Source organism: Schistocerca nitens, chromosome 1 (genome assembly GCF_023898315.1).
Source record: "Schistocerca nitens isolate TAMUIC-IGC-003100 chromosome 1, iqSchNite1.1, whole genome shotgun sequence".
NCBI lineage: Eukaryota > Metazoa > Arthropoda > Insecta > Orthoptera > Acrididae > Schistocerca > Schistocerca nitens.
The window spans coordinates 1,121,030,386-1,121,057,723 of NC_064614.1; the positions used below are offsets into that span (position 1 = coordinate 1,121,030,386).

The 27,338-nt window shown below is 47.7% G+C and overlaps 1 protein-coding gene and 1 non-coding gene across 2 annotated transcripts in view; both read left to right on the forward strand.

Moving 5' to 3' along the window:
* Nucleotides 1–27,338, forward strand: part of LOC126231759 (nascent polypeptide-associated complex subunit alpha, muscle-specific form-like) — a 69,638-nt gene that overhangs the window by 19,987 nt on the left and 22,313 nt on the right. Inside the window, exons 4-6 of the mRNA XM_049942414.1 lie at nucleotides 5,012–5,167; nucleotides 8,755–8,903; nucleotides 11,708–12,724. Of these exons, the coding sequence (XP_049798371.1) occupies nucleotides 5,012–5,167; nucleotides 8,755–8,903; nucleotides 11,708–12,724 (1,322 nt within the window). The remainder of the gene's footprint in view (nucleotides 1–5,011; nucleotides 5,168–8,754; nucleotides 8,904–11,707; nucleotides 12,725–27,338) is intronic.
* Trnag-ccc (transfer RNA glycine (anticodon CCC)) lies at nucleotides 10,791–10,862 on the forward strand. Its single transcript has one exon. It is a non-coding gene; the product is annotated as a tRNA-Gly (tRNA).

A 27,338-nucleotide genomic window follows, 5' to 3' on the forward strand; every position in this document is an offset into this window, starting at 1 on the left:
CGATGTCACCGGCACTGCTATTTTAGTCTGCCCCGGCCTTACTGTCACGAATATTGAGTGTCTACCTACTGGCCGCGCTATTGCGTGCACTATTGAAGGCGTCGTGTTTGTTAATGTTTACGCTCCTTCCGGCAGTGACTACGCGGCGCGGCGGCTTTTTTATGGTCAGGAGCTGTGTGAGGTTTTGCACCGGAATTCCGCTCATTTAATCTTAGGCGGTGATTTTAATGCGGTCACCGATGATCGCGACCAGGAGCCGCGCCCCAACAAGTGTCAGGAACTCCACACGCTCCTCACAAGTTTTAATCTCAAGGACACGTGGCGAATGCTCCACCCGGTTGAAACCCAGTTTACCTACTTTTATCCCACGGGACACAGCCGACTCGATCGCATTTATGTGTCATCATCACTAGCTGCCCCGGTGACTCGATCTGAGATCAGGCCAGTTATTTTTTCAGATCACTGCAGTTATATTTGTGAACTTTCTCTTCCACTTTCTCGGCCTTACTATCGCAAAAATCTATGGAAGTTTAACTGCAGTCTGCTCACCGACTCCCATTTTACGCAGTCCTTTACTGATATGTGGCACAAACTTTTGCAGACTAAACCCGGTGATGGTAGCGTCCTCGAGTGGTGGGTTGGCGCTGCCAAACCTGCAGTCCGGTCCTTTTTAATAAATTTTAGCCGCGACGCAGCGCACTGGCGTCGCTCGACGTCACACTTTTATCAGAGCTGTTTGAAGGACCTAGCCCAACGAGTTACGGCCCAGCCGCATCTTCTTCCCATTTTCAAACAATTTCAGGCCGAACTTCTGACCGATCTGCGGCGGAAGGGTAGAGGGCCGGTTACTCGGAACCAGCCTGTGGGTGCCGTGGACGGGGAACCGCTCTCTATATATCATCTCAACAGAGAGCGGAAGATGCGCGAACGATTGGCCTTTAATGCGTGGGTCACTCGGGATGGAATAACGACCTCCGACAGGGTGACGATTGAGACTGAAATCCACGCACATTTTGAGTCCCTCTTTCAAGATGTTGATGTCGATCCCGCTGCGCTGCGTCGTATTTTACAGGGGGTTCCTACTGTTTTAAGCCGCACAGACCGTGCCCATCTTAATGAGGCTTTTACGTCCGACGACTTGCACGAAGCTGTCAAGCGCAGTCCTAGGGGGAAATCTCCCGGAATGGACGGCATTCCCGCTGAATTTTATTTGCAGTTTTTTCACCTTTTACGCGATACTTTAACTGCTATCGCCATTGAAGTCCTTAATGGCGCTCCTCTACCACCTGAATTTGCAGCGGGGTGCATAACGCTCCTTCCGAAATCTAAAGCGACACCGACTATACACACTGTTCGGCCGATCACTCTGTTGAACGCGGATTATAAGATCATGGCGAGGTGCGTCGCGCACAGACTGCGGCAAGTCATGCCGCGCGTTCTCTGTGAACATCAGACGTGTGCTGTGCGTGACAGGAATATTTTTGATGCCGTTCTGGCCTATAGGGACTGTATCGGCTTTGTACGCGGCAACAGGATTCGGTCGGCGGCGATTATGTTGGTCGATTTCCGGAATGCATTTGACTGGGTTGGCCATGCCTATTTACGGCGTGTGATGGTTGCCATGGGGTTTGGCCGTAAGTTTACCCACACGGTTCAAGGTTTTTTGCGTAATGCTACGTCGAGTGTCATCGTCAATGGGTCCCTCAGTCCACCTATACGTCTGACTCGCTCGGTCAGACAGGGTTGCCCATTGTCAATGACACTTTACGCTTTGGCGCTCGATCCGCTACTGCGCTCTATCTGCAGCGAGTGTCCGGGGATCCAACTTGGGGAAGAGCGTCTTATTTGCCGGGCTTATGCCGACGATCTTGGAGTGTTCTTGGGTCGGCCGGCAGATGTAGATACCCTGTACTCTGTTCTCCGGCAATTTGAGAAGGCGACGGGGGCCATTGTGAATGTTCACAAGACGGTTTTGCTCCCCCTTACTCCCCGGATGAGCCATGTGCGACGAAATTGGTTCAGTGTTGTGCAGCAGCACAAAGTCCTGGGGGTTATTTTATCTGATAATCCTCAGCGCATGGAGGCTCTGAATTGGCGTCCCACCTTACACAAAATTAGGGCGGTTGTTCAAATTCATGCGGCCCGGCATTTGGCGCTTTATGACAAGGTGCAGCTTATCAATACTACCATCTTAGCTAGAGCGTGGTATTTAGCACAAGTTCTCCCAGTACCTAAGCTCCTAGACCGCGCAATTAAACAGGCCGTCTACTGGCTCCTTTGGAAAGGGGACATTTTCAAAGTCTCCTTAGCCACCTGCACCTTAAATCCAGCCGATTGGGGACTCGGCCTGGTGGATTTTTCCGCCAAATGCGCGGCGCTCCTCCTCAAACGGACTACGGCCGTGTTAGAGAAAGGTACCAGCAGTGCCACGGTCATGTTGTTCAATCACTATCGCCCACCTTCTGTAGTTGCCCCGGTCTCTGTCAGCCACATACCCTTTGCGCTGAACTACGTGCGGCGTTTTTATTTTGACAACAGTTATCTTGCGTATGGTGGCTCCAGCGGAGGCCGTGTCGGCGACATAATCCGTGCTCTGCGGGGATCACCGGCCAGGAATAAGTGGGAGTACCGCATGCCGCACACTGACTGGCGAACAGTTTGGCGCAACATCGCCACACCCGTCCTTCCTACGCACGTTAGAGCGACGTGGTATAAAGTCGTCAATGGTACGATTCCTACAAATGCTAAACTGCACTCTATTCATCTGAGTCCGTCCCCCGCCTGCGAAGAGTGTCATGACGAGGATACTATTGAACATCGCTTCGTATGCCGTCGGTTCCGTGCTGTGTGGGACACTGCACGGGATATGGTGCGTCTCGTCAACAGGGTGTCTACAGCGCAGGTTACAGCGGCAGCTGCAATCGTACCCGAGTGTAAGGCATTTCCGACCACCAAGCGCAACGCCACCATCTGGTTAATCGGCCATACGATTTATTCTCTATTTTTCCTCAAACTGACGGATCGTCTTGATTTTCTCACTTACTTATGGGCTGAACATGGTAAGTACCGTGTTCGAAAAGACTATACTATGACTTTTGCAAATTTTTTGCATGTCGCCTTGGCGCATGCTTTTTCTCATTTACCGATGTCGACTTAATTAAATTTACACTTTTCTGCTTAAAACTGTGTGATGATAGTAAGCGAATTCGTCTTGCGATGAATGTATCTTCAGTACCAGAAACGAAATATGTAACGTAAACGGTAGACATTTCTCCCTTGGGATACTGCCTCGTATATGGCATTATGCGAGGATTTTTTGTTTTATCTTTCTTTATTTTCTTATTGTTTCCAACTCTGCCATGTATTGGTTTGGGATCGTGATGCCAGGAAGAGGCGTTGCATAAAAGTGTTCCCTTTTCTTTGTGGACATTTCGTTGTGTTTCATTGCTTTTCTTTTGGTCAGGATTCCTGGTGTGCTTTTCCTTTAGAATTGCATTCTTTTTCTTTTTCTTTTCTCGTTTTATTCGGAGTGATCACCGCTCCAACTTTCTTAGCGGTGTACAGTCGTGTTTCATAATTTCTCCATTGCTGGATGGCGTTGTGCACTGTGTGCTGACTGTACTTTAATTTGACTCCTACGAGAAGTTTATATATATATATATATATATATATATATATATATATATATATATATATATATATATATATTCTTTTCCTTTTGTTTTTCACACTTCACGCTGCCTTCTAATGTTTCCATGGATTTGCGTAAAGATGCATACCATACATTTCTGTTTTCCCTTCTCATAAGGACTGCCTCAGAGGAAGGAGGCTTACTTTTGCAACCATCTTCGTCCAACGATAGTTTTCGTTTTCGTTACATCTGGCAGCAGCACTAACTATAGCTGAGAAGTTCGCCGACGAAGGCGTTATTTGGAGAGTGAAAGGACGGGCTATATAAAAAATTAAAAAAAAAAGCTGCCAGTTTTTTCTCGTTTTTTGTGCCATTGCGGTGTTTTCTCGTGAGGTAGAGCGCAGCTCCTGTGACCGCCGTGCCACGTAGGTAGCGTGGCCGAGCGGTCTAAGGCGCTGGTTTCAGGCACCAGTCTCTTCGGAGGCGCGGGCTCGTGCGCATCGCCCCCTGGGAGCGGCGCGTTCGGCAGTGCTTGCTGGTGCCTCGTGGGCGGCGGTTCGTCGCGGCGGCGTCTTCTTCTGCGACTGTGTTGCTTCTGAACTGTGAGTAATATGGATCAAGAAAATAGGGAAAATAACATTCAGTGCGCCTTTGATAGGAACGTTGTTAGGCCGTCTGCTTTCGAAATTCATTAGTGGATTAAGGAAGAGTTGCAATTACCGGAAACCGAAGTACTAGGATTGCAGTTGGACGCTTTTCTGAACTCTTTATTTTTGAAACTTAAGTATCCCGAACTTTGTGATTCCTTAGTGAACGTGAGTGGCGGTATTCGAAAGTTTAAGCACATTGATGGTAACATTAGTGATGTGACTGTTTCAAATGCTGGTTATGGGATACGAAATGTTCGTGTTTTTAACTTGCCTTTTGAAACCCGTAACGAGACAATAGCTAGGAGCTTAATGCCTTATGGTACTGTGCTCTCGGTAACTAAAGAAAAATGGTCGTCTACTTACATTTATCAGGTGGAAAATGGTATTCGGAGTGTGAAAATGATTGTCCGGAAACACGTGCCGTCGTTTTTAGTCATTGCCGGTCACCGGACATTTATTTCGTACAGCGGGCAGCCACAGACCTGTTCATTTTGTAATGCTAGTGATCATTTGCGACAAAATTGTCCGAGACGTAGGCGCCCGGTACAGTTACCACTAGCTGGTCAGGACAGTGGTCAAACTGATGTTTTGACGTATGCGTCGGTCGCACTGGGCCAGTCGCCCACGCGCCGGCAGGCCGAAAATACAAACACGACCGAGGCCGAAGCGATGGAAATTACTCCTACCACGTCTCAGTTTGCTCCTGTTTCGGAAATGTTTGAAAATTCAGCGTCTGTAAGTGAAGGAGAACTTGTGATAGTGCCCCCGGCTGCTGTTGCTAGTGATGTACCGCCTGTTTCAAACATCGATCCTGTTGTTATTGCTTCACCTGTCGTAAATATCGGCTCGTCTACTTCTGTAGCTGATGATGCTTCTGTAAACGAGGGTGCGTCGGCTTCTTTTGTTGATATTGAAAGGCGTGAGGAAAGGGAAACCATCCCCGCCGGACCAGAACCAAAACCGCGACGTGCAAGCTATATGGGTAGAAACAGTGGCTCGCAAAGATTCCGTAGCGCCAGTAGTTCCGGAATTTTGGAAGGAGTTTCGGTTCGAATGGAGCGGAGTCCTTCTCCTGGTAGGGCACCTGTTTCGCGTCGTAATCCGAAACAGAAGCAAAAAAATTCACAACGATTATCGAACCGCACCGATGTTACCTCGAAGCAGGTGCTTGATTCCGGCCGGCGGCAGCAGCGTCCGTTAGCTAGTAGCCAGCCCGTGCAAAAGCAAAGTGGGTCAGAAAGCCGTTACGGTTCGTCAGCTGAAAGAAATGTTAAACAAAGGAGAACAGGAAAGTTGACAGGCGGTCGAATTTCAATGTGAACGTGTTCCCACTACGCAACCTAAACAGCCGCCTATGAAACGCAAGTCGGAGGATTCTTATCAAAAGCGTACGCGCCCACAACTACCTTTTGCTGGGTCGGAAGCTACTTCTGAACCAGTCAATACCGCGAATGTGTCGTCTGGAACTACACCTAATGTGGCTATGGAGGTGGGCCCTCTCTGTCCGGAGTTGAGTACGCCAATAAACTGGTCCGAAGATGTAGAATAAGAAACGGGTGTCGCACCCCCTGTAGCGCGTGTTTTCTTCAAATCCTTTATGGTAGCACATCCACCATCAGTTGTTGCTACAATTAATGTTAATAGAATTGAGTGAAACGTTAAATTTTTAGCTTTGGGGTTGACTTTCTTCAGTATGTTCGTGCAGACGTCGTTTTTCTACAAGAAGTGGTCTCAAATTTGATTCACACGGTGCCGGGATATCAGGTTTTAGTGAATTTTGATCCTGAATTTCGTTGTGGTACAGCAATTCTCGTTCGTTTGGGGCATGATATCTCAAACATCGCAAGGCTTCCAAACGGTAGAGATGTGGCATGCACAGTCAACAACGTCCGCTACGTGAATGTGTACGCTCCATCTGGTGCTGATGCAAAGCCGTTACGGGGTGTTTTTTATGGCAGTGAATTGTGTCCTCTTTTCCAAGGTCCCCACATCCCTGTGGTTTTAGGAGGTGATTTTAATTGTGTGCTCGACGAGAGGGACCAAGAGCCGCGAGCGTACAAATGTCTTGAGCTGCAGGCTTTGGTTACGGAACTTAAGTTGACCGATTCGTGGAGGCATTTACACCCACATGACCACGGGTTTACGTACTTTTATCCCGCTGGTAGGAGTCGGCTTGACAGAATATATATATCCAGTGACAGGTAGCATTGTATTCTGACGTCGGTGGTTCATCCTGTAATCTTCTCTGACCACTGTGCTTATGTTTGTCAGTTCCGTTCTCTGTTAGCACCACCACCTCGAGTGAGACGCCTATGGAAATTGAATACCCGCCACTTATCTGATACTACATTAGAACCCATCATTGTCAATGTATGGCGGCGAGTTCTACAATATCGAGTTCTATACGAAACAACGTTGTCTTGGTGGGTGGCATATGCAAAGCCAGCTTTGCGGAAAGCTCTCCAGGAATTTAGTTCAAATGTCGCGCTCTGGAAAAAATCCACTCTCGAATTTTATGAGCTATGTTTGCAGGATGTTAGTCACATGCAGACCGATGACCCTGCTCTCAGGGTGGCGCGAATTCGCCAAATTAAGGGACGCCTTATGGAACTGCAAATGTTATCACTTTCTGGGTCGGTTGTGCGGAGCCAGGCTCCTGGACAACTTATGGATGAAACACCCTCAATGTTCCACTTGTTACGGGAACGTCGGCGCACCGCGTGCAATTATATCACGGAACTTGAATCAGCTGATGGCGAGCGTCTCCGTACACAGTCAGCAATCCTTAAGGAAGTGCACCGTCACTTCGTGGATTTATTTAGTGACAAACGCAGTGACGCTGCAGCTATTGCGGATCTTTTACACGTGACACCACGTGTTTTAACAGCTACTGATCGCCGTCATCTTACTGCTCCCTTTACGGTGGAAGACGTTTCTGATGTTTTGCGGTCGTGTTTTATACATAAGTCACCTGGGGCAGATGGTCTACCGCCAGAATTTTATCTTAGGTTTTGGCCTTTATTTGGTAGTACTATCACTGATATTTTTAATGAAATTTTAAACGGGGTGTCGGTTCCTGCATCCTTTCTTGAAGGGATTATTACACTGGCTCCAAAAACCAGGGTGAACAATAATATGTCCAATCTGCGTCCTATTACTCTTCTTAATGGCGACTACAAGCTTTTCACGAAATGTGTTGCAACACGCTTACGCAGCGTCATGTGATTTTCATAATTGCGCAGTGCCACATAGGACAATCTATGAGACTGTGTTAACTTATAGAGACGTCATTGCTTACGCTACAGTGGAGAAAATCCGTTTTGGAATTCTATCTATTGACTTCGCTACGGCTTTTGATAGGGTCAGCCATACTTATCTTCGGCGCGTCCTACAAAAATTTGGTTTCGGCACAAACTTTGTGACAATGGTTTCCAATTAGTTTCAAGCCTCGTCTTCTTGTGTTTACGTGAATGGATTTTTATCCGACAGTATTGAAGTGTTCGGTTAAACAAGGGTGCCCGACGTCCATGGCGTTATTTGCCATTTCGATGGATCCACTTTTACGCAAATTAGACAGCTCCTGCGTGGGACTACGTGTTGGGGGAGTCAAACATGTTTGTCGGGTCTATGCCGATGATCTGGGCCTCTTCGTGTCTTCGCCCTCCGATCTGGACACCATCCACAATGTTCTTATGCTCTATGCGCGCGCCTCGGGGGCGGAGATTAACACCCGAAAAACTGTTTTTCTGCCTATTCATAATGCAATTCGTGGCTTTAAGCGATCTTGGTTCACTGTCAAACAGGAACATAAGATTTTAGGGGTTCATTTCCAAGCCAACCTTTTGAAAACGGCTGTTTACAATTGGCGTCTCACTTTATATGGAATTCGAGCGATGGTTCATTTGCATGCCACCCGCAACTTCACACTGCATCAACGTGTTCTTTTGCTCAATTCCTTCGTCCTCAGCAAAGCGTGGTACCTCGCCCAGATTTTTCATGTGCCAAAGGACTTGGGTCGAACCATCACACAGGCTGTGTACTGGCTCCTGTGGAGAGGCGATATTTTCAAGGTGTCATACGCCACGTGTACTCTGCCGCGGGAGGAAGGGGGACTTGGCCTCATCCACTTTGCTACGAAAGCTGCAGCGTTACTCATTCATCGTACATGTCGCACGCTCGAGGTCCATGCCACGAGTCCCACAGCTTTTTTGTTCGACACCTATCGCCCTCCGTCAGAGGCAGCCCCGGTTGATCCGACAAAGATTCCATATCGGCTGCGGTATCTTCGTGAATTTTATGTTCAGAAAAGTTACATCGACAGTGACGATCTGGACCCAAGATCGCGAAATGCACGAGTGATCTACCAAGGTCTGAGGGGGCAACCAGCCAGACATAAACTGGAGGGTCTCTACCCGACGGTTACGTGGAAGGTGGTGTGGGCGAATGTTCATGCCACTTATCTCTCATCGGCAGTGAGCAGCTTCTGGTACAAGGTGGTCAACCGTCTTCTTCCCACCAATGACAAGATGAATCACATTCATTTAAGGCCATCCAGCTCTTGTGACAGCTGTCCGCAGGAAGACACGCTGGAGCACCGTTTTACTTGTGCGCGCTTGAAGTCGGTTTGGCAAGTTGCTGTGCGGCTTCTCGCCCTCGTCAATAGGACTCACGTAGACTGTTTTAGCGCTACCACTGCACTCATCCCGGACTACCGGCCCTTTCCTCCAGCAAGACGGGCTGCCACCACTTGGATTCTGGCCCATACCGTATATGCAATGCTTTCTTTACAGATTACGGATGCATATCTGTACATCGTGCATTTGTCTGCTGAACACGATAAGACGCAACTGCAAAAGAAGTATCATCAAACGTTTGCAAATTTTCTTAATGTTACCTTAGCCTCTGCGTTTGAAAAACTGCTCTAACAGGGGACTGCGTAGTCTATTTCACGTTTCTCGCAAATTCTTTTCAACTTTCTGTTGTGTTATGAAACGTACGTTATGACTGATAACCATACTGTACAATTAATGGACGCAATGTTTTCTCAGTGGAAGAACATGATAATTATCTTGTGCATGTCGCTTTATCGTGCAATTTATTTATTCTGTTCTTATATTACATTCTATTACCATTTCTATTCTTTTATCATTTTATGTTTCTGATTAATATGGTGTAGGCAGGGAAGGAGTCTGCGAATTGTTTTGAGTTTCGCATGTTAATTCGCCGTTAGTTTGTCATTTTGTTTTCCCCTCATGATTGTCTACGGAGATTTAACTTGAGGAGTGGCACAAAGTATTCCTGTTTAAGGAGAAGGCCTTTTTCTTTAGATCCATTTTATCTAACGGCTCCTGTATGGAGTATATATTGATTGTATTATTTGTGTTTTCTTACATTCCCCGGAAGCCAATTTCATTAGCATTTTAACAACTTAAGTTGATACCGTTTAAGAAGATTTTGTTACCTGCACACCTGCACCCCTGCAGTCCGATCGTGAATGTGTCGTGGGTGAACATAACGTAGAGTGCGTTTTCTTTCCCAGTTATATCACTGACAGCAACATTTTGATTTTTCAGTGAATTATCGTTATTGTAGTGTGCAACCTGCCTCTCAATTCGATCTACCTTTCTTTTGACTCTAGCTACCAACCGAAGGGCGGTATTAATTATCATCTCCGACAATAAGTTATCGTTGCCGTAGTGACTTTGAAGACTCGTTTATCCTCACTATTATCATCATAGGCTAGTTAGTCTTTGCGGGAGATAATTTATTTTACCATTACCACAAGAAGGATTTCACAGTGGTTACCGCTACGTCTGGCATTCAAGACACCTCGAGAGGATAGTGTTTGGACTTCCTTCTACTTTTCTTCACAATTTCCTCAAACTACGTCCACCGTCTGCTGCAAATTGTGTCGCCTTTAGAAACTGACAAGGTTATAATCCGATGGCTTAACACAAACGGAAGTCTTCAATTTTCCTCACACAAGGCGCAATTCGGAAGAAGACGTCTTGTTTCATTCATGTTAATTACGCTCACCGAAGAAGGATGCGATTTCATATCGCATTTACGACGCATCCAGCGACAACAGAACATCGGGGGAATGTTCCAATCAAACTTAGCCAGAGAAGCTAGCCGAGGAAGGCACATATTGGAGAGTGTAAGGAAGGGCTGTGAGGGGAGAAGGGAGGCCCTTCAAATTTGTAAAAAAAAAAAAAAAAAAAAAAAAGCCAATGTTTTCTGTCTCGAAAGCAGGAGCACTGATTACCCGCGAAGGGAACAGCGCAGCAAGCCGTGAGCGTCTCTTTCTTAAATTGTCGTAGCAGCACAGTGCGTGGTGCAACGACAGGATTCACAGGCGCAGTCTGGTGTCACGATTGCTGGCGTTCGTCTCCACGAAATGCGTCCCGAGCATGCCGTTCTACAAGGTGGAAACGCTAAATTTTGGCCGTTGTCGTCAAGTAGCGTGTGTACTGTTTGCTGTGTTCGCTGGAGGAGCACTTGCGTCGTTATCCGGTGTGGTCTAGTGGCTAGGATACCAGGCTCCCACCCAGAAGGCCCGGGTTCGATTCCCGGTACCGGAAATGCGCATTTTGTTGCTCCTCTTATGCGACTTGGCCCGACTTAGCTTTTAGCTCGACTGACGCTCCGCTGACTACAAAAGTGAAGAACACGGGCACAGGTAGCGTGGCCGAGCGGTCTAAAGCGCTGGTTTCAGGCACCAGTCTCTTCGGAGCCGTGGGCCCGAACACATCGCGCGCTCGCTGCGGCGTGCCGGGCTGTGTTTACGTGCGGATCGCGGTCGGCGGCGTGTGCTTCGCGGCGCTGTTTCTTCTGTGATTTCTTCTTTCTGTGAGTACCATGGATCTCGATAATTCAGAGAATCGTCAGAATAATATGCAGTGCGCGTTTGATAGATCCGTGCGTAGGCCTACGGCTTTCGAAATTCACGAATGGGTTAAAAACGACCTTCAATTACCGAAAAGTGTAGTCCTCGGCGTTCAACTTGACGCGTTCCTCAGTTTGTTATTTCTGAAACTGTCTTCTTCCGATATGTGTGAAACTTTAGTTAATGTGAATGGTGGTGTACGTAAAATTAAGCACCTTGACGGTACTATTAGTGATGTTGTGCTGTCGAACACGGGTTATGGTATACGTACTGTACGCGTGTTTAACTTGCCATTCGAAGTGCGAAATGAAACCATTTCTCGTAGCTTACTTCCGTACGGTACAGTGCTTTCGGTCGTCAAAGAGAAATGTGTCGTCAGCTTATTATTATGATGTTGAGAATGGTGTTCGTAGTGTCCGCATGATTGTCCGGCAGCATACACCGTCCTTTGTTTTTGTTGCTGGCCATCGGGCCTTTATAACTTATAGCGGCCAACCGGCGACCTGTTATTTTTGCAATGGTACCGGACATTTTCGACAGGACTGTCCGAAACGTAGTCGCCCTGTGCAACTACCACGGACAGACGGTCAGGACGAGGTGACGTGGGCGGCGGTCGCGCTTGGCGCCTCCCCCGCACGTGCTAGTCGTGTGTCTGTTCCTGAGATTGCAGACGACGTTGTTGCTATGGATGTTACACCTCCCGTTCTTGACGCTGATAGCTCCCCGGCGTTGCCTGTGGTTTCTTTGCCTGTGCATGTAGCGGCCCCGGTGCTTGATCCGTTGGCTGTTGATAAACTTGGGCTACCGATTGTGTCTGACCCCGTACCGGCAGCTGTAACGCTGTCCGTATCGCAACCCGTTCCCGAGGCTGCTCCCTCTGTTGTGAATAAGAATGTGTCCGATGTTGTCACTGTTGTTGGTGACCGTGAGGAGCGTCTTGACGCCCCCGCGGAACCCAAACCGCGTAGGGAACGGCCGACTGAGAGGGCTGAAACCGTTACTCGCATTCGCAGCGCTAGTATTTCGGGTGTTTCTTCTCGTAAGGCGCGAACGCCGTCCCCGGTGGTGACTTGCGTCCCACCCTACAAGTCCACCTCTAAACAGAAAAAGTTACAACGGGCCTCGCAGCGCGCAGTTGTTGACTCGCGGCAGGCGTCGGCTTCCGATCGCCGACGGCAGCGGCCTGCCGCTTGCAGTCAGCCTGCGGCGTCCGTGCGTTCCGCGGAATCCAAGCGGGACGAGAAAGTTCGTCAGCTCAAGGTTTTGCTTACTCAAACGGCACCTGTCGTGGCAAGCGATATGGCGATGGACGTTGTTTCGAGCGTGTCGCCAGCACATTTGGCAGGCAAACGCAAATCGGACGACTCACATTGCCGTCGCGTCCGGCCGCCCTCACAGGAGTCTGGATCTGACTCTGCCGCCGGCGCTGGACCTGCCACGGCGGCTCCTTCCGGTGCCGCTGTTAGTATGGGCACGGAGGTGGTTCAGCCCCCCGTGTTTCTAGTGAAAAGTGTGACTGGGCGGCGGAAGTGGAGGTGGAACACGGGACTGGCCCCGGTACGTAACGTGACTTGACTTTGCTCATTGCTTGGCAGCGTGCATGCTTTCGTCGTTGTCTTAAGTATAACATTGTTTTTTTGTGACGTTTCCTCGTGTGTGTTGCGTGACACCGGTCTGTTGCGCGTTTTAACCATTATGTCGCTCGCGAGTGTAGTTTTGGCAGCGCCACTGCACCCATCTTTGTGTACTTCTATTTGTTGTGTATTTTAAATGTCTGGTATTTTTAAATGTGTCGGGTGTCCGCCGGTCGTTCGGAGGCACATTTTAGTCGTTATTGCCGCTCCCTTGGATCTTTACGGATGCACGGGTGCTTTTCACGATGTGCACATTTATTTTTAAAAAGTTGTGTAATTTCGTTGTGTCTGGGGTCTGCCACGCGTTGCTTGTGTGTTTACCCCGTTACTCTCAATACCGTGCGCTGCCTTAACGGTGCATGTGCCGCTTTTGTTGTGCGCATATTTTTTTCTCGCGTCTGATGTGTGACATCCGTTGCAGACATATTTCACTGTGCCTGCCACTTCCTTGCGTCGTTTGGCGGCACATGTGCATGCAAATTTGTGCGAACTTTTTTATTCGCCTTTAAATGTGTGTGGTATATGTTGTACGCGGGCGGAACTTTTAGTCGTTGTGTAGCCACAGTGTATACTCCTTGTGACGCCGTTGCTTCCGCAGTTGTGCCCGTTTTTTATTATTATTATTATTTCTTTACTTTCTCAGACGTTAAGTCTGGTTGAGAATGGAAAGTGACGCGGACCTTGATCAAGCGTCACTGCCTTTTAACTGTATGGTATGTGTTATATTGCATTTAGGAACTTTCGGGTAATTGAACATGTATCAATAATTACGGATTTCTGTAATTGTATATATATGTTTGGATGTAGCTGTATTGCATTGATGTATTGGTGGATATTGTGTGGTATGACTCCTGTAGTTGATAGTATAATTGGTATGATGTCAACTTTATCCTGATGCCACATGTCTTTGACTTCCTCAGCCAGTTGGATGTATTTTTCAATTTTTTCTCCTGTTTTCTTTTGTATATTTGTTATATTGGGTATGGATATTTCGATTAATTGTGTTAATTTCTTCTTTTTATTGGTGAGTATGATGTCAGGTTTGTTATGTGGCGTTGTTTTATCTGTTATAATGGTTCTGTTCCAGTATAATTTGTATTCATCATTCTCCAGTACATTTTGTGGTGCATACTTGTATGTAGGAACGTGTTGTTTTATAAGTTTATGTTGTAAGGCAAGCTGTTGATGTATTATTTTTGCGACATTGTCATGTCTTCTGGGGTATTCTGTATTTGCTAGTATTGTACATCCGCTTGTGATGTGATCTACTGTTTCTATTTGTTGTTTACAAAGTCTGCATTTATCTGTTGTGGTATTGGGATCTTTAATAATATGCTTGCTGTAATACCTGGTGTTTATTGTTTGATCCTGTATTGCAATCATGAATCCTTCTGTCTCACTGTATATATTGCCTTTTCTTAGCCATGTGTTGGATGCGTCTTGATCGATGTGTGGCTGTGTTAGATGATACGGGTGCTTGCCATGTAGTGTTTTCTTTTTCCAATTTACTTTCTTCGTATTTGTTGATGTTATGTGATCTAAAGGGTTGTAGAAGTGGTTATGAAGTTGCAGTGGTGTAGCCGATGTATTTATATGAGTGATTGCCTTGTGTATTTTGCTAGTTTCTGCTCGTTCTAGAAAGAATTTTCTTAAATTGTCTACCTGTCCATAGTGTAGGTTTTTTATGTCGATAAATCCCCTTCCTCCTTCCTTTCTGCTTAATGTGAATCTTTCTGTTGCTGAATGTATGTGATGTATTCTATATTTGTGGCATTGTGATCGTGTAAGTGTATTGAGTGCTTCTAGGTCTGTGTTACTCCATTTCACTACTCCAGATGAGTAGGTCAATATTGGTATGGCATAAGTATTTATAGCTTTTGTCTTGTTTCTTGCTGTCAATTCTGTTTTCAGTATTTTTGTTAGTCTTTGTCTATATTTTTCTTTTAGTTCTTCTTTAATATTTGTATTATCTATTCCTATTTTTTGTCTGTATCCTAGATATTTATAGGCATCCGTTTTTTCCATCGCTTCTATGCAGTCGCTGTGGTTATCCAATATGTAATCTTCTTGTTTAGTGTGTTTTCCCTTGACTATGCTATTTTTCTTACATTTGTCTGTTCCAAAAGCCATACTTATATCATTGCTGAATACTTCTGTTATCTTTAGTAATTGGTTGAGTTGTCGATTTGTTGCTGCCAGTAGTTTTAGATCATCCATGTATAGCAAATGTGTGATTTTGTGTGGGTATGTTCCAGTAATATTGTATCCATAATTTGTATTATTTAGCATGTTGGATAGTGGGTTCAGAGCAAGGCAGAACCAGAAAGGACTTAATGAGTCTCCTTGGTATATTCCACGCTTAATCTGTATTGGCTGTGATGTGATATTATCTGAATTTGTTTGGATATTAAGTGTGGTTTTCCAGTTTTTCATTACTATGTTTAGGAACTGTATCAATTTAGGATCTACTTTGTATATTTCCAATATTTGTAGTAACCATGAGTGGGGTACGCTATCAAAAGCTTTTTGGTAATCAATGTATGCGTAGTGCAACGACCTTTGTTTAGTTTTAGCTTGATATGTCACCTCTGCATCTATTATCAGTTGCTCTTTACATCCTCGTGCTCCTTTGCAGCAGCCTTTTTGTTCTTCATTTATAATTTTGTTCTGTGTTGTATGTGTCATTAATTTCTGTGTAATGACTGAAGTTAATATTTTGTAGATTGTTGGTAGGCATGTTATGGGGCGATATTTAGCTGGGTTTGCTGTGTCTGCTTGATCTTTAGGTTTCAGATAAGTTATTCCATGTGTAAGTGTATCAGGGAATATGTATGGGTCTGCAATGTAACTGTTAAATAATTTAGTTAGATGTGAATGTGTTGAGGTGAACTTCTTTAGCCAGAAATTTGCTATTTTATCATTTCCAGGGGCTTTCCAATTGTGCGTAGAATTAATTGCTCGGGTGACTTCATGTTGCAAAATTATAACTTCAGGCATTTGTGGTATCATCTTGTATGTATCTGTTTCTGCTTGTATCCACCGTGCATGCCTATTATGTTGTACCGGGTTTGACCATATGCTGCTCCAGAAGTGTGCCATGTCTCTTATGTTTGGTGGATTGTCTATTTTTATGTGTGTTATCTATTGTTTGGTAAAATTTCTTTTGGTTTGTGTTGAATGTTTGGTTTTGTTTCCTTCTATTTTCACTTTTTTTGTATCTTCTAAGTCGTTTCGCCAAAGCTTGTAATTTTTGCTTCTTTTCATCTAATTGCTCTATTGCTTCTTGTTGTGAGATTTTACCTAACCTTTTTCGTTTTTTGTCTGATATTTCATTTCTTATAAAGTGTGTTAACTGTCCGATGTCTTTTCTCAGTTTTTCTATTCTGATCTGTAGCCTGTGTTGCCATGCTGGTTTTGTGGGTTTCTTCTGTGTGTTGGTTGGTTCTGATATCTGCCTAGTGTGTATATTTAGTGTAGTGAGTGCTCCTACATAAACCAGTAGTTGTAACTCTTCCATAGTTGTGTATTCATTTATTTTGTTGTGTATGATTGTGTTGATAGTTTTTATTGTTGTTTCGACTTGTGGGCTATTTGGTGGTCTATGCAAGAATGGTCTTATGTCTGTATTTGTGTCTTTGTATTCTATATATGTCAACTGAAATTTTTCTTCTATATCTAACATGTGTGTCACTTCGTGTTCTATTTGTGCTTGTGCTGGTGGCTGTCTTAAAATTTCATTTTCCTCTGATTGTTTAATTGATGCGTGTTGTTCTTTGTTTGTTTGCTCTGGGATGTTTGAGTCCATTACTGTATTTTCTTCTTCTTCTTCTTCTTCTTCTAATTGCACATTATTTTGTTCCAGTATTTGTTGTACTTGTTGTTTGATGTTTTCTAATTCTGACTGGGGTATCCTGTTATTTTTTATTATTACACGAATCTGATCAGCTAGACGTTGTTCTGTTAAAAATTTTAATTCTGGGTATCTGGTAATAAATGTTGTGTATACTTGTGATCTGTATCCAGTTGTGTTGGTTCCTAGGTTTGTTGCTTGGTAATAACAGAACATGAGGTGTCGATTAACTTCATCTGACCATCTCATCCTCTGCCTTTGTTTTCCTTCTAGGGTGGTTGCAGGAAGCATATCCTGCAAAACACCTCTATTTGGATTTAAATCATTTTCCAGTTGGCTAGCAGTGTCATTACCATTGTGGGCGGGCATAGGGTTCAAGCGCCGTCCCCGACCATGACGGCGCTTGTCCGAGGCTTCTTTAGTTCTGTCCTGAACCAAGTAATCACACTAAAAGGGGGGTTAGCCCTATTAGTGGTTTGTTCTTTTCGTCGGCTTTTACGACTGGCAGAACATACCGGAGGCCTATTCTTTTCCCGGGCCTCCACGGGGTTTATTATTATTATTATTATTATTATTATTATTATTATTATTATTATTATTATTATTATTATTATTATTATTATTATATATTGTCTTTGTCTGTGTCTAGTGTGTGCCCCCCGTCGGAGGTGATGTCTCATCGCTCATGCCGACGAACTACATGGAATAGTATTGGCGGCGTACATGTACTTTTACTCTGTCCACATCTTTTATTATTTTACCTATGTCTCCTGTCTCGCCCTGTTGGGGATGACTTTTACCGTTGTTGTCCATTGCATGCGTCGTTTGGTAGCGCACATGACCTTTTGCTGTGCCACTTCATGCCTGTCTTTTGCTTTTGTGTACGGCGTCGGCGGTTTGCTTTTTACCGATCCTGTCGCTCGACTGCGTCGTCCTCGCTGTGCCGGGACACCTCTTCTTGTCTGTGCTTCTTGTATGTGCTTCATTGTTGGTGTTTTAGCTGTGCCTGCTGTTCGGTAGCCTGCGGTGGATCATTTTCGCCGTTCATGTTCACATGTTGCTTTGCTTCGGCGGCGCCGTTGTGACCTTTATAGTGGACCCTTATTTCGTGTGTATTCCGTGTATACTATCTGCCACCTGTCGGTATGCCATTTTCGACGTTCTTGACCACAACACGCGTTATCTTCGCAGCGCTACTGCTTCGCTTCTTGTGAGCACTGCATTTGTTGTCCCTTGCGTTGTGTATGGTTCCTGACACGCGTCGGTGGCATATTCTTACCGTAAATGTTAACAAAATGCGTAGTCCGCATAAGGTCTTTGCCTTAGAAAATCTTTTATATGAAACCCGTTGCCATGTCGCCTTTTTGCAAGAAGTGACACGTGAGGCTCTGATGCTTCTAACCGATCTGAGTGACTACGTTATTGTGGATAATGTGGTGTCTGATGACGTCACCGGTACTGCTATATTAGTCTGTCCCGGCCTCAGTGTCACGAATATTGAGTGTCTACCTACTGGCCGCGCTATTGCGTGCACTATTGAAGGCGTCGTGTTTGTTAATGTTTACGCTCCTTCCGGCAGTGACTACGCGGCGCGGCGGCTCTTTTATGGTCAGGAGCTGTGTGAGGTTTTGCACCGGAATTCCGCTCATTTAATCTTAGGCGGTGATTTTAATGCGGTCACCGATGATCGCGACCAGGAGCCGCGCCCCAACAAGTGTCAGGAACTCCACACGCTCCTCATGAGTTTTACTCTCAAGGACACGTGGCGAATGCTCCACCCGGTTGAAACGGAGTATACCTATTTTTATCCAACGGGACACAGCCGACTCGATCGGATTTATGTGTCATCGTCACTAGCAGGACCGGTGACTCGATCTGAGATCAGGCCGGTTATTTTTTCAGATCACTGCAGTTGTATTTGTGAACTTTCTCTTCCACTTTCTAGGCCTTCCTATCGAAAAAATCTGTGGAAGTTTAACTGCAGCCTATTAGCCGACTCCCATTTTAAGCAGTCTTTTACTTATATGTGGCACAAACATTTGCAGACTAAACCCGGTGATGGTAGCTTCCTCAAGTGGTGGGTTGGCGCTGCAAAACCTGCAGTCCGGTCCTTTTTAATTAATTTTAGCCGCGACGCAGCGCACTGGCGTCGCTCGACGTCACACTTTTATCAGAGCTGTTTGAAGGACCTAGCCCGACAGGTTACGGCCCAGCCGCATCTTCTTCCCATTTTCAAACATTTTCAGGCCGAACTTTTGACCGAACTGCCGCGGAAGGGTAGAGGGCCGGTTACACGGAGCCAGCCTGTGGGTGCCGTGGACGGGGAACCGCTCTCTATATATCATCTCAACAGAGAGCGGAAGATGCGCGAACGATTGGCCTTAAATGCGTGGGTCACTCGGGATGGAATAACGACCTCCGACAGGGTGACGATTGAGACTGAAATCCACGCACATTTTGAGTCTCTCTTTCAAGATGTTGATGTCGATCCCGCTGCGCTGCGTCGTATTTTACAGGGGGTTCCTAATGTTTTAAGCCGCACAGACCGTGTCCATCTTAATGAGGCTTTTACGTCCGACGACTTGCAAGAAGCTGTCAAGCGCAGTCCTAGGGGGAAATCTCCTGGAATGGACGGCATTCCCGCTGAATTTTATTTGCAGTTTTTTAACCTTTTACGAGATACTTTAACTGCTATCGCCAATGAAGTTCTTACTGGCGCTCCTCTACCACCGGAGTTTGCAGCAGGGTGCATAACGCTCCTTCCAAAATCTAATCCCCCTCCGGGTTCAGGACTTAGAATAGGCCCGCGGTATTCCTGCCTGTCGTAAGAGGCGACTAAAAGGAGTCTCCAATGTTTCGGCCTTATGTGATGGTCCCCTCTCGAGTTTGACCTCCATCTTTCTAAATTATTCCGAAGAGCGAGCCAATTGGGGAAGGGCGCCTTACATGGTGCACTGTATCTGTAGTGCATTTTGCGACCTTTAGCCGGCTTTTTCGTCGTTGCAATGCTGTCCCGCTCGTTTTCCATCTCTTGGGCGAGGATACGTCCCTGGGTGCGATTCCCACGCCGCACTCTGCAGTGTTTCTTTTAACTGCGACGACGACGACCTTGGGCAGTTTTGCCCCTAAGATCCAGCATTGTAGCCAGTCCGTTGTGGTGGGGCCGCCATGTACCCTGTTGGTTGTAGCCCCCTGACAACACAGGGATCGCTCTACTGATGCCTGCGCCGTTAACTCCCCACGTATGCCAAGGAGTAGATGCCCATCTCCTTGGGGCATCAGGACTCCCGGCAATGGCCGTCCTGCCAGGTGGCTATTGCTGCGGCTGGGTGGCGCCCGTGGGGACGGCCCTTGGTCGGAGTAGGTGGCATCAGGGCGGATGACCCGCAATGAAGCGTGGTACATCATCTCTCGCTGGCGGCCAGCCGCCAGCAGTCTCTAAGCGTTCTCGGGCTCAATTTAACGCTCAGAAGTACGATCCGAAAACGTTCCCCTCCCTGGCCTCACCGTGGGAGGAACGTAAATCTCAGGATGGCAGTAGCAGTTATTCGCCCCGATTCTTGTACGAGAGCTGATGGGGAGTCTTTTCTCTCCACAAAGCCTCAGTTCTTCGTCGAGCATTTAGAGGACAAGTTTGGGGAGGGGGAGGGCTTGTCAAAAATGCGCTCTGTATCGGTCCTGATACAAACGGCATCCTCTGCCCAGTCACGACGATTACTTGCTTGTGACAAGTTGGGGGAAGTTGCTGTTACGCATAAGAGTTTAAATATTGTCCAGGGAGTTATTTACCATAAGGACCTTCTTTTTCAGTCTGATGACGAGCTGCGCGCCAACTTAGAGCGCAGAGGTGTACATTTCATCCGGCGCGTTCATCGGGGTCCGAAGGACAATCAGATAGCTCCCGGTGCCTTCATCTTGGCCTTCGAGGGTGATACGTTACCGGAAAAGGTCAAGGTGATGGTCTACCGATGTGACGTCAGGCCCTATATTCCTCCCCCGATGCGGTGCTTCAAGTGCTGGAAGTTCGGCCATATGTCTACCCGCTGCACTTCCAGCCTCACATGTCGAGATTGCGGACGCCCGTCTCCCATCTGTGTCAACTGCGGGGAGCACCATTCACCTTGCTCGCCAGACTGCAGAATATACCAGAAAGAGCGCAAAATCATGGAATATAAGACCCTGGACAGACTGACTTATACTGAGGCCAAAAGGAAATACGACCGATTACATCCCGTGAGAATGACATCATCCTACGCCGCTGCTACAACACCTGTGCTCGCCCCATCAGTTTCGCGACTTCCGGCCGGATCGCTGAGTGGTACACCTCCTCCTGCCCCGTTGCCAGTTGGTGGGGGGCTCTACCCACCGGGTTGCTCCTGCGCCACCTACCTCAGGGGCAACACCATCCCCCCCCCCCCCCATCAGGGACGTCCGTCCCTGCTTCTAAGCCGGAGAAGTGTCCAACTTCTTCGGCTTCTCACGCTCGCAAGGGGTCCCTTGGGTCCCTCCCTTCCCAGGTTTCCACCAGTGGGAAGGCTGACGACCGACAGTGGCGTAAGTGCCCACAATCAGCTGGTCGAATGGCTTCACGATCCTCCTCAGTCCCGGAGACTGAATCGGTGAAGCCCTCCCAGCCAGTTACACCCAAGGAGCAGCGTGAGAAATCCAAGAAGAAGAGCTCTAAGCCCAAGGTATTCGCGGTGGCAGCCACCCCACCGCCACCTTCCAGCTCTGCGTCTGAGGACGAGGTGGAGATCCTGGCGTCCGCTGAGGACCTCGGTCTCGCCGGTCCCTCAGACGCCATGGATAGCACTAGCACAGGTGCTCAATCGGAGGCAGCAGGTGACCCAGCGGCGTAATCTGCCTTCCCAGTCCCGTCACGCCTTTCTCCGCCATGGGCAATACCATCCTCCAGTGGAACTGCAGCGGTTTCTTCCACCATCTAGCTGAGTTCCGCCACCTTATCAGCCTTCACCCTTTCCTTTGCATTGCTCTGCAGGAAACGTGGTGTCCAGCAATGCGAACCCCCGCCCTCCGTGGCTATCGGGGTTATTATAAGAACCGGGCAGCTTATGAAAGGGTGCCTGGTGGCGTCTGCATATATGTCCTTCACACTCTGCACAGCGAGTCTGTCCCTCTCCAAACACCTTTAGAGGCTGTCGCTGTTCGGGTGTGGACGCCACAGGCTGTTACCGTTTGCAGTCTTTACCTTCCACCGGATGGTGAGGTCTCGCAGCATGTCCTGGCTGCACTGGTCGCCCAATTGCCGCCACCTTTCTTGCTATTGGGCGACTTCAACGCCCATAACCCTCTGTGGGGTGGGTCAGTGGCAACAGGTCGAGGCGCCATCGTTGAGCATTTATTGTCGCAGCTCGATCTCTCGCTGTTAAATGATGGTGCCTTCACACACTTCAGTGTGGCGCATGGCACATACTCCGCCATTGACCTTTCAATCTGTAGCCCTAGCCTCTTACCGTCTGTCCAATGGAGTGTGCATGACGACCTGTGTGGTAGTGACCACTTTCCGCTCTTTTTGTCACTACCACACCGTCACTCTTCTGGGCGCCCTAGCAGATGGGCTATGAATAAGGCTGACTGGGACTTGTTCTCCTCCACTGCCGCTATTGAGCCTCTCTCTAATGATGACATTGATGCGGTGGTTCAATCGGCCACCACCGGCATCGTTACTACCGCCGAATCTGCTATTCCCCGTTCTTCTGGGTCCCCTCGGCGGAAGGCTGTGCCTTGGTGGTCGCCTGAGATCGCTAAAGCCATTAAAGATCGCCGGCGGGCGTTCCAGTGTCACAAGCGACATCCCTCCATAGACCACCTTATCGCCTTCAAACGGCTGCGTGCGCGGGCCCGCCTCATCCGCCAAGGCAAGGAGGAGTGCTGGGAGCGGTATGTGTCCACCATTGGCCTCCATGTCACTCCGTCGCAGGTCTGGGCCAAGATTCGACGCGTCTACGGCTATCGGACCCCTGCCAGCGTCCCTGAACTCTCACTGAATGGAGCAGTTTGTACTGACTCCGACGTCATTGCAAATCGCTTAGCAGAGCATTTTGCTATGAGTTCCGCTTCTGCGAATTACCCCTAGGCCTTCCGCTCCATTAAAGAGCGGATGGAACGTCGGAGCCTTTCTTTTCGCACAAACACTTCTTAATCCTACAATGCTCCATTCAGTGAGTGGTAATTTCACAGTGCCCTTGCTGCTTGCCCTGATACCACACCCGGCCCGATCGCATCCACTGTCAGATGCTGAAACAACTTTCAGTGGACTGCACGCGACGCCTCCTCGACCTTTACAACCGTCTTTGGGTCGAGGGTGAGTTTCCGTCGCAATGGCGGGAGGGCATTGTCATCCCCGTTTTGAAACCGGGCCAGAGCCCTTTGGAGGTGGACAGCTACCGCCCCATTAGCCTCACCAACGTTCTTTGCAAGCTTCTCGAACGGATGGTGAGCCGGCGCTTGAATTGGGTACTGGAGTCTCGGGGCCTTCTGGCTCGGTCTCAGGGTGGGTTCCGTAAAGGCTGTTCCGCCGCCGACAATCTGGTGAGCCTAGAGTCGGCCATTCGTACTGCCTTTGCCCGCCGCCAGCACCTGGTCGCTGTCTTTTTCGACATGCGGAAGGCGTACGGTACGACATGGCGTCATCACATCCTTTCTACGCTTCATGGATGGGGTCTTCGGGGCCCTCTGCCGATTTTTATCCGCAATTTCCTATCGTATCTTACCTTCCGCGTGCAAGTCGCAGCCTCCTATAGTTCCTCCCACGTCCAGGAGAACGGCGTGCCGCAGGGTTCTGTTTTAAGTGTCTGCCTGTTTTTAATAGCCATTAACGGGCTCGCTGCGGCCGTGGGGAATTCTGTCTCCGCTTCCCTGTATGCTGACGACTTCTGCCTTTACTACAGCTCTACTGGCATCGCAGCTGTTGAACGTCAGCTACAGGGCGCTATCCGCAAGGCGCAGTCTTGGGCTGTAGCGCATGGTTTTCAGTTTTCGGCTGCCAGGACCCGCGTTATGCATTTCTGCCGGCGCCGAACGGTCCATCCGGAGCCGCGGCTTTCTCTTGACAACGAACTTCTTGCTGTGGTGGAGACCCACAGGTTTTTGGGGGCGGTTTTCGATGCCCGGTTGACTTGGCTGCCTCATATCCGGCAGCTTAAACAGACGTGTTGGCGGCATCTAAACGCTCTGAGATGCTTGAGCCACACCCGCTGGGGCGCCGACCGCTCTACCCTGTTGCGGCTCTACCAGGCGTTAATCCAGTCCCGTCTGGATTATGGGAGCCTGGCTTATGGCTCAGCTTCCCCATCTGCGTTGCGGGTGCTGGACCCCGTTCTCCACAGCGGGATACGCCTTGCCACTGGTGCTTTCCGCACCAGCCCTGTGGACAGCGTCCTAGTGGAGGCAGGTGTCCCTCCACTGCGGTTCCGACGCCAACAATTACTGGCTGGTTATGCTGCCCATGTTTTTGGCTCGCCCGGGCATCCAAATTACCGTGTCCTGTTCCCGCAGTCAGTCGTCCATCTGCCAGAACGTCGGCTCCGGTCGGGTTGTCCGATCGCCGTACGCGTCAAGGAGCTTCTCTCCGGGCTTGGGCTTGTCCCTGTTTCACCTCCTTTCCGGGCACCTCTGCGTACACCCCCTGTGGTGCGTTCCTCGCCCTTGGCTTTGGCTCGACTTGGCACAGGGCTCGAAGGACTCAGTCCCTCCAGAGGCCTTCCGACTCCGCTTTTATTCCATCCTGGCCACGTATCAGTGCTCTGGCATTGTTTACACCGACGGCTCGATGGTTGCTGGTCGATTCGGTTATGCGCTCACTCTAGGGGACCATTCCGAACAACGTTCCTTGCCGGCTGGCTGCAGCGTTTACACTGCTGAGCTGGTCGCCATCTTTCGAGCCCTAGAGTATATCCGCTCCTGCTCAGGTGAGTCCTTCGTTATCTGTAGCGATTCCCTGAGCAGTTTACGAGCTCTCGACCAGTGTTTTCCTCGTTCCCGTCTGGTGATGGCTATCCATGAGTCCCTGCATACTCTTGCGCGTTGCGGCCGCTCTGCGGTCTTCGTGTGGACCCCAGGTCATGTTGGGATCCCCGGCAACGAGAATGTTGACCGGCTGGCGAAAGAGGCGACTAGTGCACCATCTCTGGACGTTGGCCTCCCGGAGACAGATTTGCGAGCATTCCTACGCCGCAAAATTCTTGACCTTTGGAACACTGAATGGCGCGCCCTGCCTTCACGCAACAAACTTCGGGCCATCAAGGGGGCTACCGGTGTGTGGCGCTCCTCCTTGCGGGTCTCTCGCAAGGAGTCTGTTGTCCTCTGCCGGCTGCGCATTGGGCACACGTGGTTGACGCACGGCCACTTATTGCGACGAGAGGACCCACCTTTATGTCGCTGCGGCTCCATTTTGACAGTGGTCCACATTTTATTGGACTGTCCACTTTTAGCTGTGCTCAGGCAGTCGTTCGCACTGCCCGACACGCTCCCTGCCCTTTTAACAGATGACTCGGCTATGGCTGACTTAGTTTTACGTTTTATTCGGGCATGCGGTTTTTATCATTTAATATGAGTGTTTGCGTTTTATTTTATTGTTTTGTGTTGATTCTGGCTTTTGGCCTACGGTTTTAAACTCGTTTTTTAATGTGTTCTCGGTGGTTCGCTTTTCCTTTTTTTGTTACTGTGGTCGGCCAACCACCGTGTGCTTTTATTTCGTTTTGTCTGATCTCTGTCGGAGTCTTCCTTGTCCCGTGTCGTCTGACGTCTTCCCTGTTCGTTTTTATTCTCTTTGGACGGTTTTAATTTTTTTTGGAAAAAGGGACCGATGACCGTCGCAGTCTGGTCCCTTTAATCCCCCAAACCAACCAACCTGCTTATGCCTCCATTTTAAGCCACAGGTGTAAGGCGGGCATGTCTAGCATAATATCCATTCCAAGAGTGAATGTCCTGTTAATTCCATCTGTTTGTGAAAGCAGGCCAGTCTCTGCACTTTGCCAGACTCCCTAGCAGCAACCTTCTGTTCGACTTTGTTCATATTATAGGTCAATAAATTATCATTGGTCTTTTTGCAGGGATGTATATCCAGTACGTACTGGGTTTAGACCCCAGTTTACCCTACAGCAGCTTCTAGTGCTTATAATATTATCTTTCGCAATGGAACATATTCTTTATGTGAGGTGTTCATAATAGTTTTCCATCCAGGGCTACCTCTAGATACACTACAACCCTCTAAAGTTTCATCAAGAAACATAATTTTTCAGTATGTGTGCTGGACATGCTTCCCCATAAATAATACTACACCAATTTTCGTGGGGCTCGTCTTTAAATACTTTTTCACGATGTTCAGTGCACATAGGTTTAACAGTACTAGCAAATTTTCTAAGTCTTACTGTGAATAGTTAGTCTACTAATTCTTTTCAAGAGTAGTCTCCCGCATTCAGCTCATCTATGAGTTCATTCACCACTAGGTTCTTCATCTCTAACCATTTACTCGAAGGTCGTATACTAGACATCCAGGAAGAGACAGAGAGCATCCAGAAAGGGTAGTGCTTTTTCCACCTTCCCAACAAGTTGTTGAAGTGTTACTTCACATGATTTGCTTCGCAAGTATTATGAAAATGTGGCAGTTCATAGATAAAATTATGTATTCACAACAACAAAAAATATGCCGGCAGAAAACAAAAACGTGGCATTATGAATTTAGCAGTACCTCAAGGTTTTCGCTTTGACACTAAGGGTTATTAAAAGAAGCAAGACGAATTTTGCTAGAGCGTTGTCCTACGATTCCCTCATTGAATTTGTATCTGCCTGCTTGTAGCTCTGTTACAAAACAATTAAAAATCTAGCTTTCGGCGAGGCTCGAAAGGCGAACAGAGGCAGCATGCATCTGACAGGCAAGCACGTTCCCTACGAGCTAGCGAATAGGTGCGGTGTCTTCCATTTACTTATTGACCCAGTAAGCGCTATGGCAGATAAACCGCAACATAAGAGGCGACAGTAGTTGTATTTCTCATGTGGAACGACTTTCGTGGACTCAAAAGGATTAACTGATATCCTTATGTCATGTCTCAAGCGAAAATCACTCAGTATTAAATTGAAATGACACGATAATATCAAGTGAATTTAGCAGGAGAGTTCTGTGCCGTCAAGGAAGTAGCTCGTCGGTCACAGAGTTGCCAAACATATTCTGCGCTGTTGCCAAGTTTGTTATACTGCCAGGAAGGATACCAGCTGATGTGTTCTGTGAGTGACCTCGGAAGTGACTACAGCTTCGTTTCAAAGTTGGGGGTGGCAAGATCCTCATATGTCAATGAGTCTTATTCGCATTTCTGTAACTAGGTGTAGGGGCTAGAGTGCAATTACTTGTAATACATCGATGCACTGAATGCAAACTACATGTCATAAATTAATAACTGCGGAAATTATTTGTGTTTAATCGGACAGAAACCTTGAAAGCGTATTCACCAGACGCGATTCCCAGTTTTGGAACTTCTCCAGTGGTTGAGTTGGCAATGTATATTTGCTGTACAATATTATTACTGAGATCACTGTCATTGGCACGTCCACCAGAAGACAGGCATGGCCTGGCTTATTGTCAGATTTCCTGACGGATATTCTGCCTTTGTTCGAAACATGAAGACTTAGGGTGAATTCGAACATTTCATATGGCGAAAATTTGATGTTT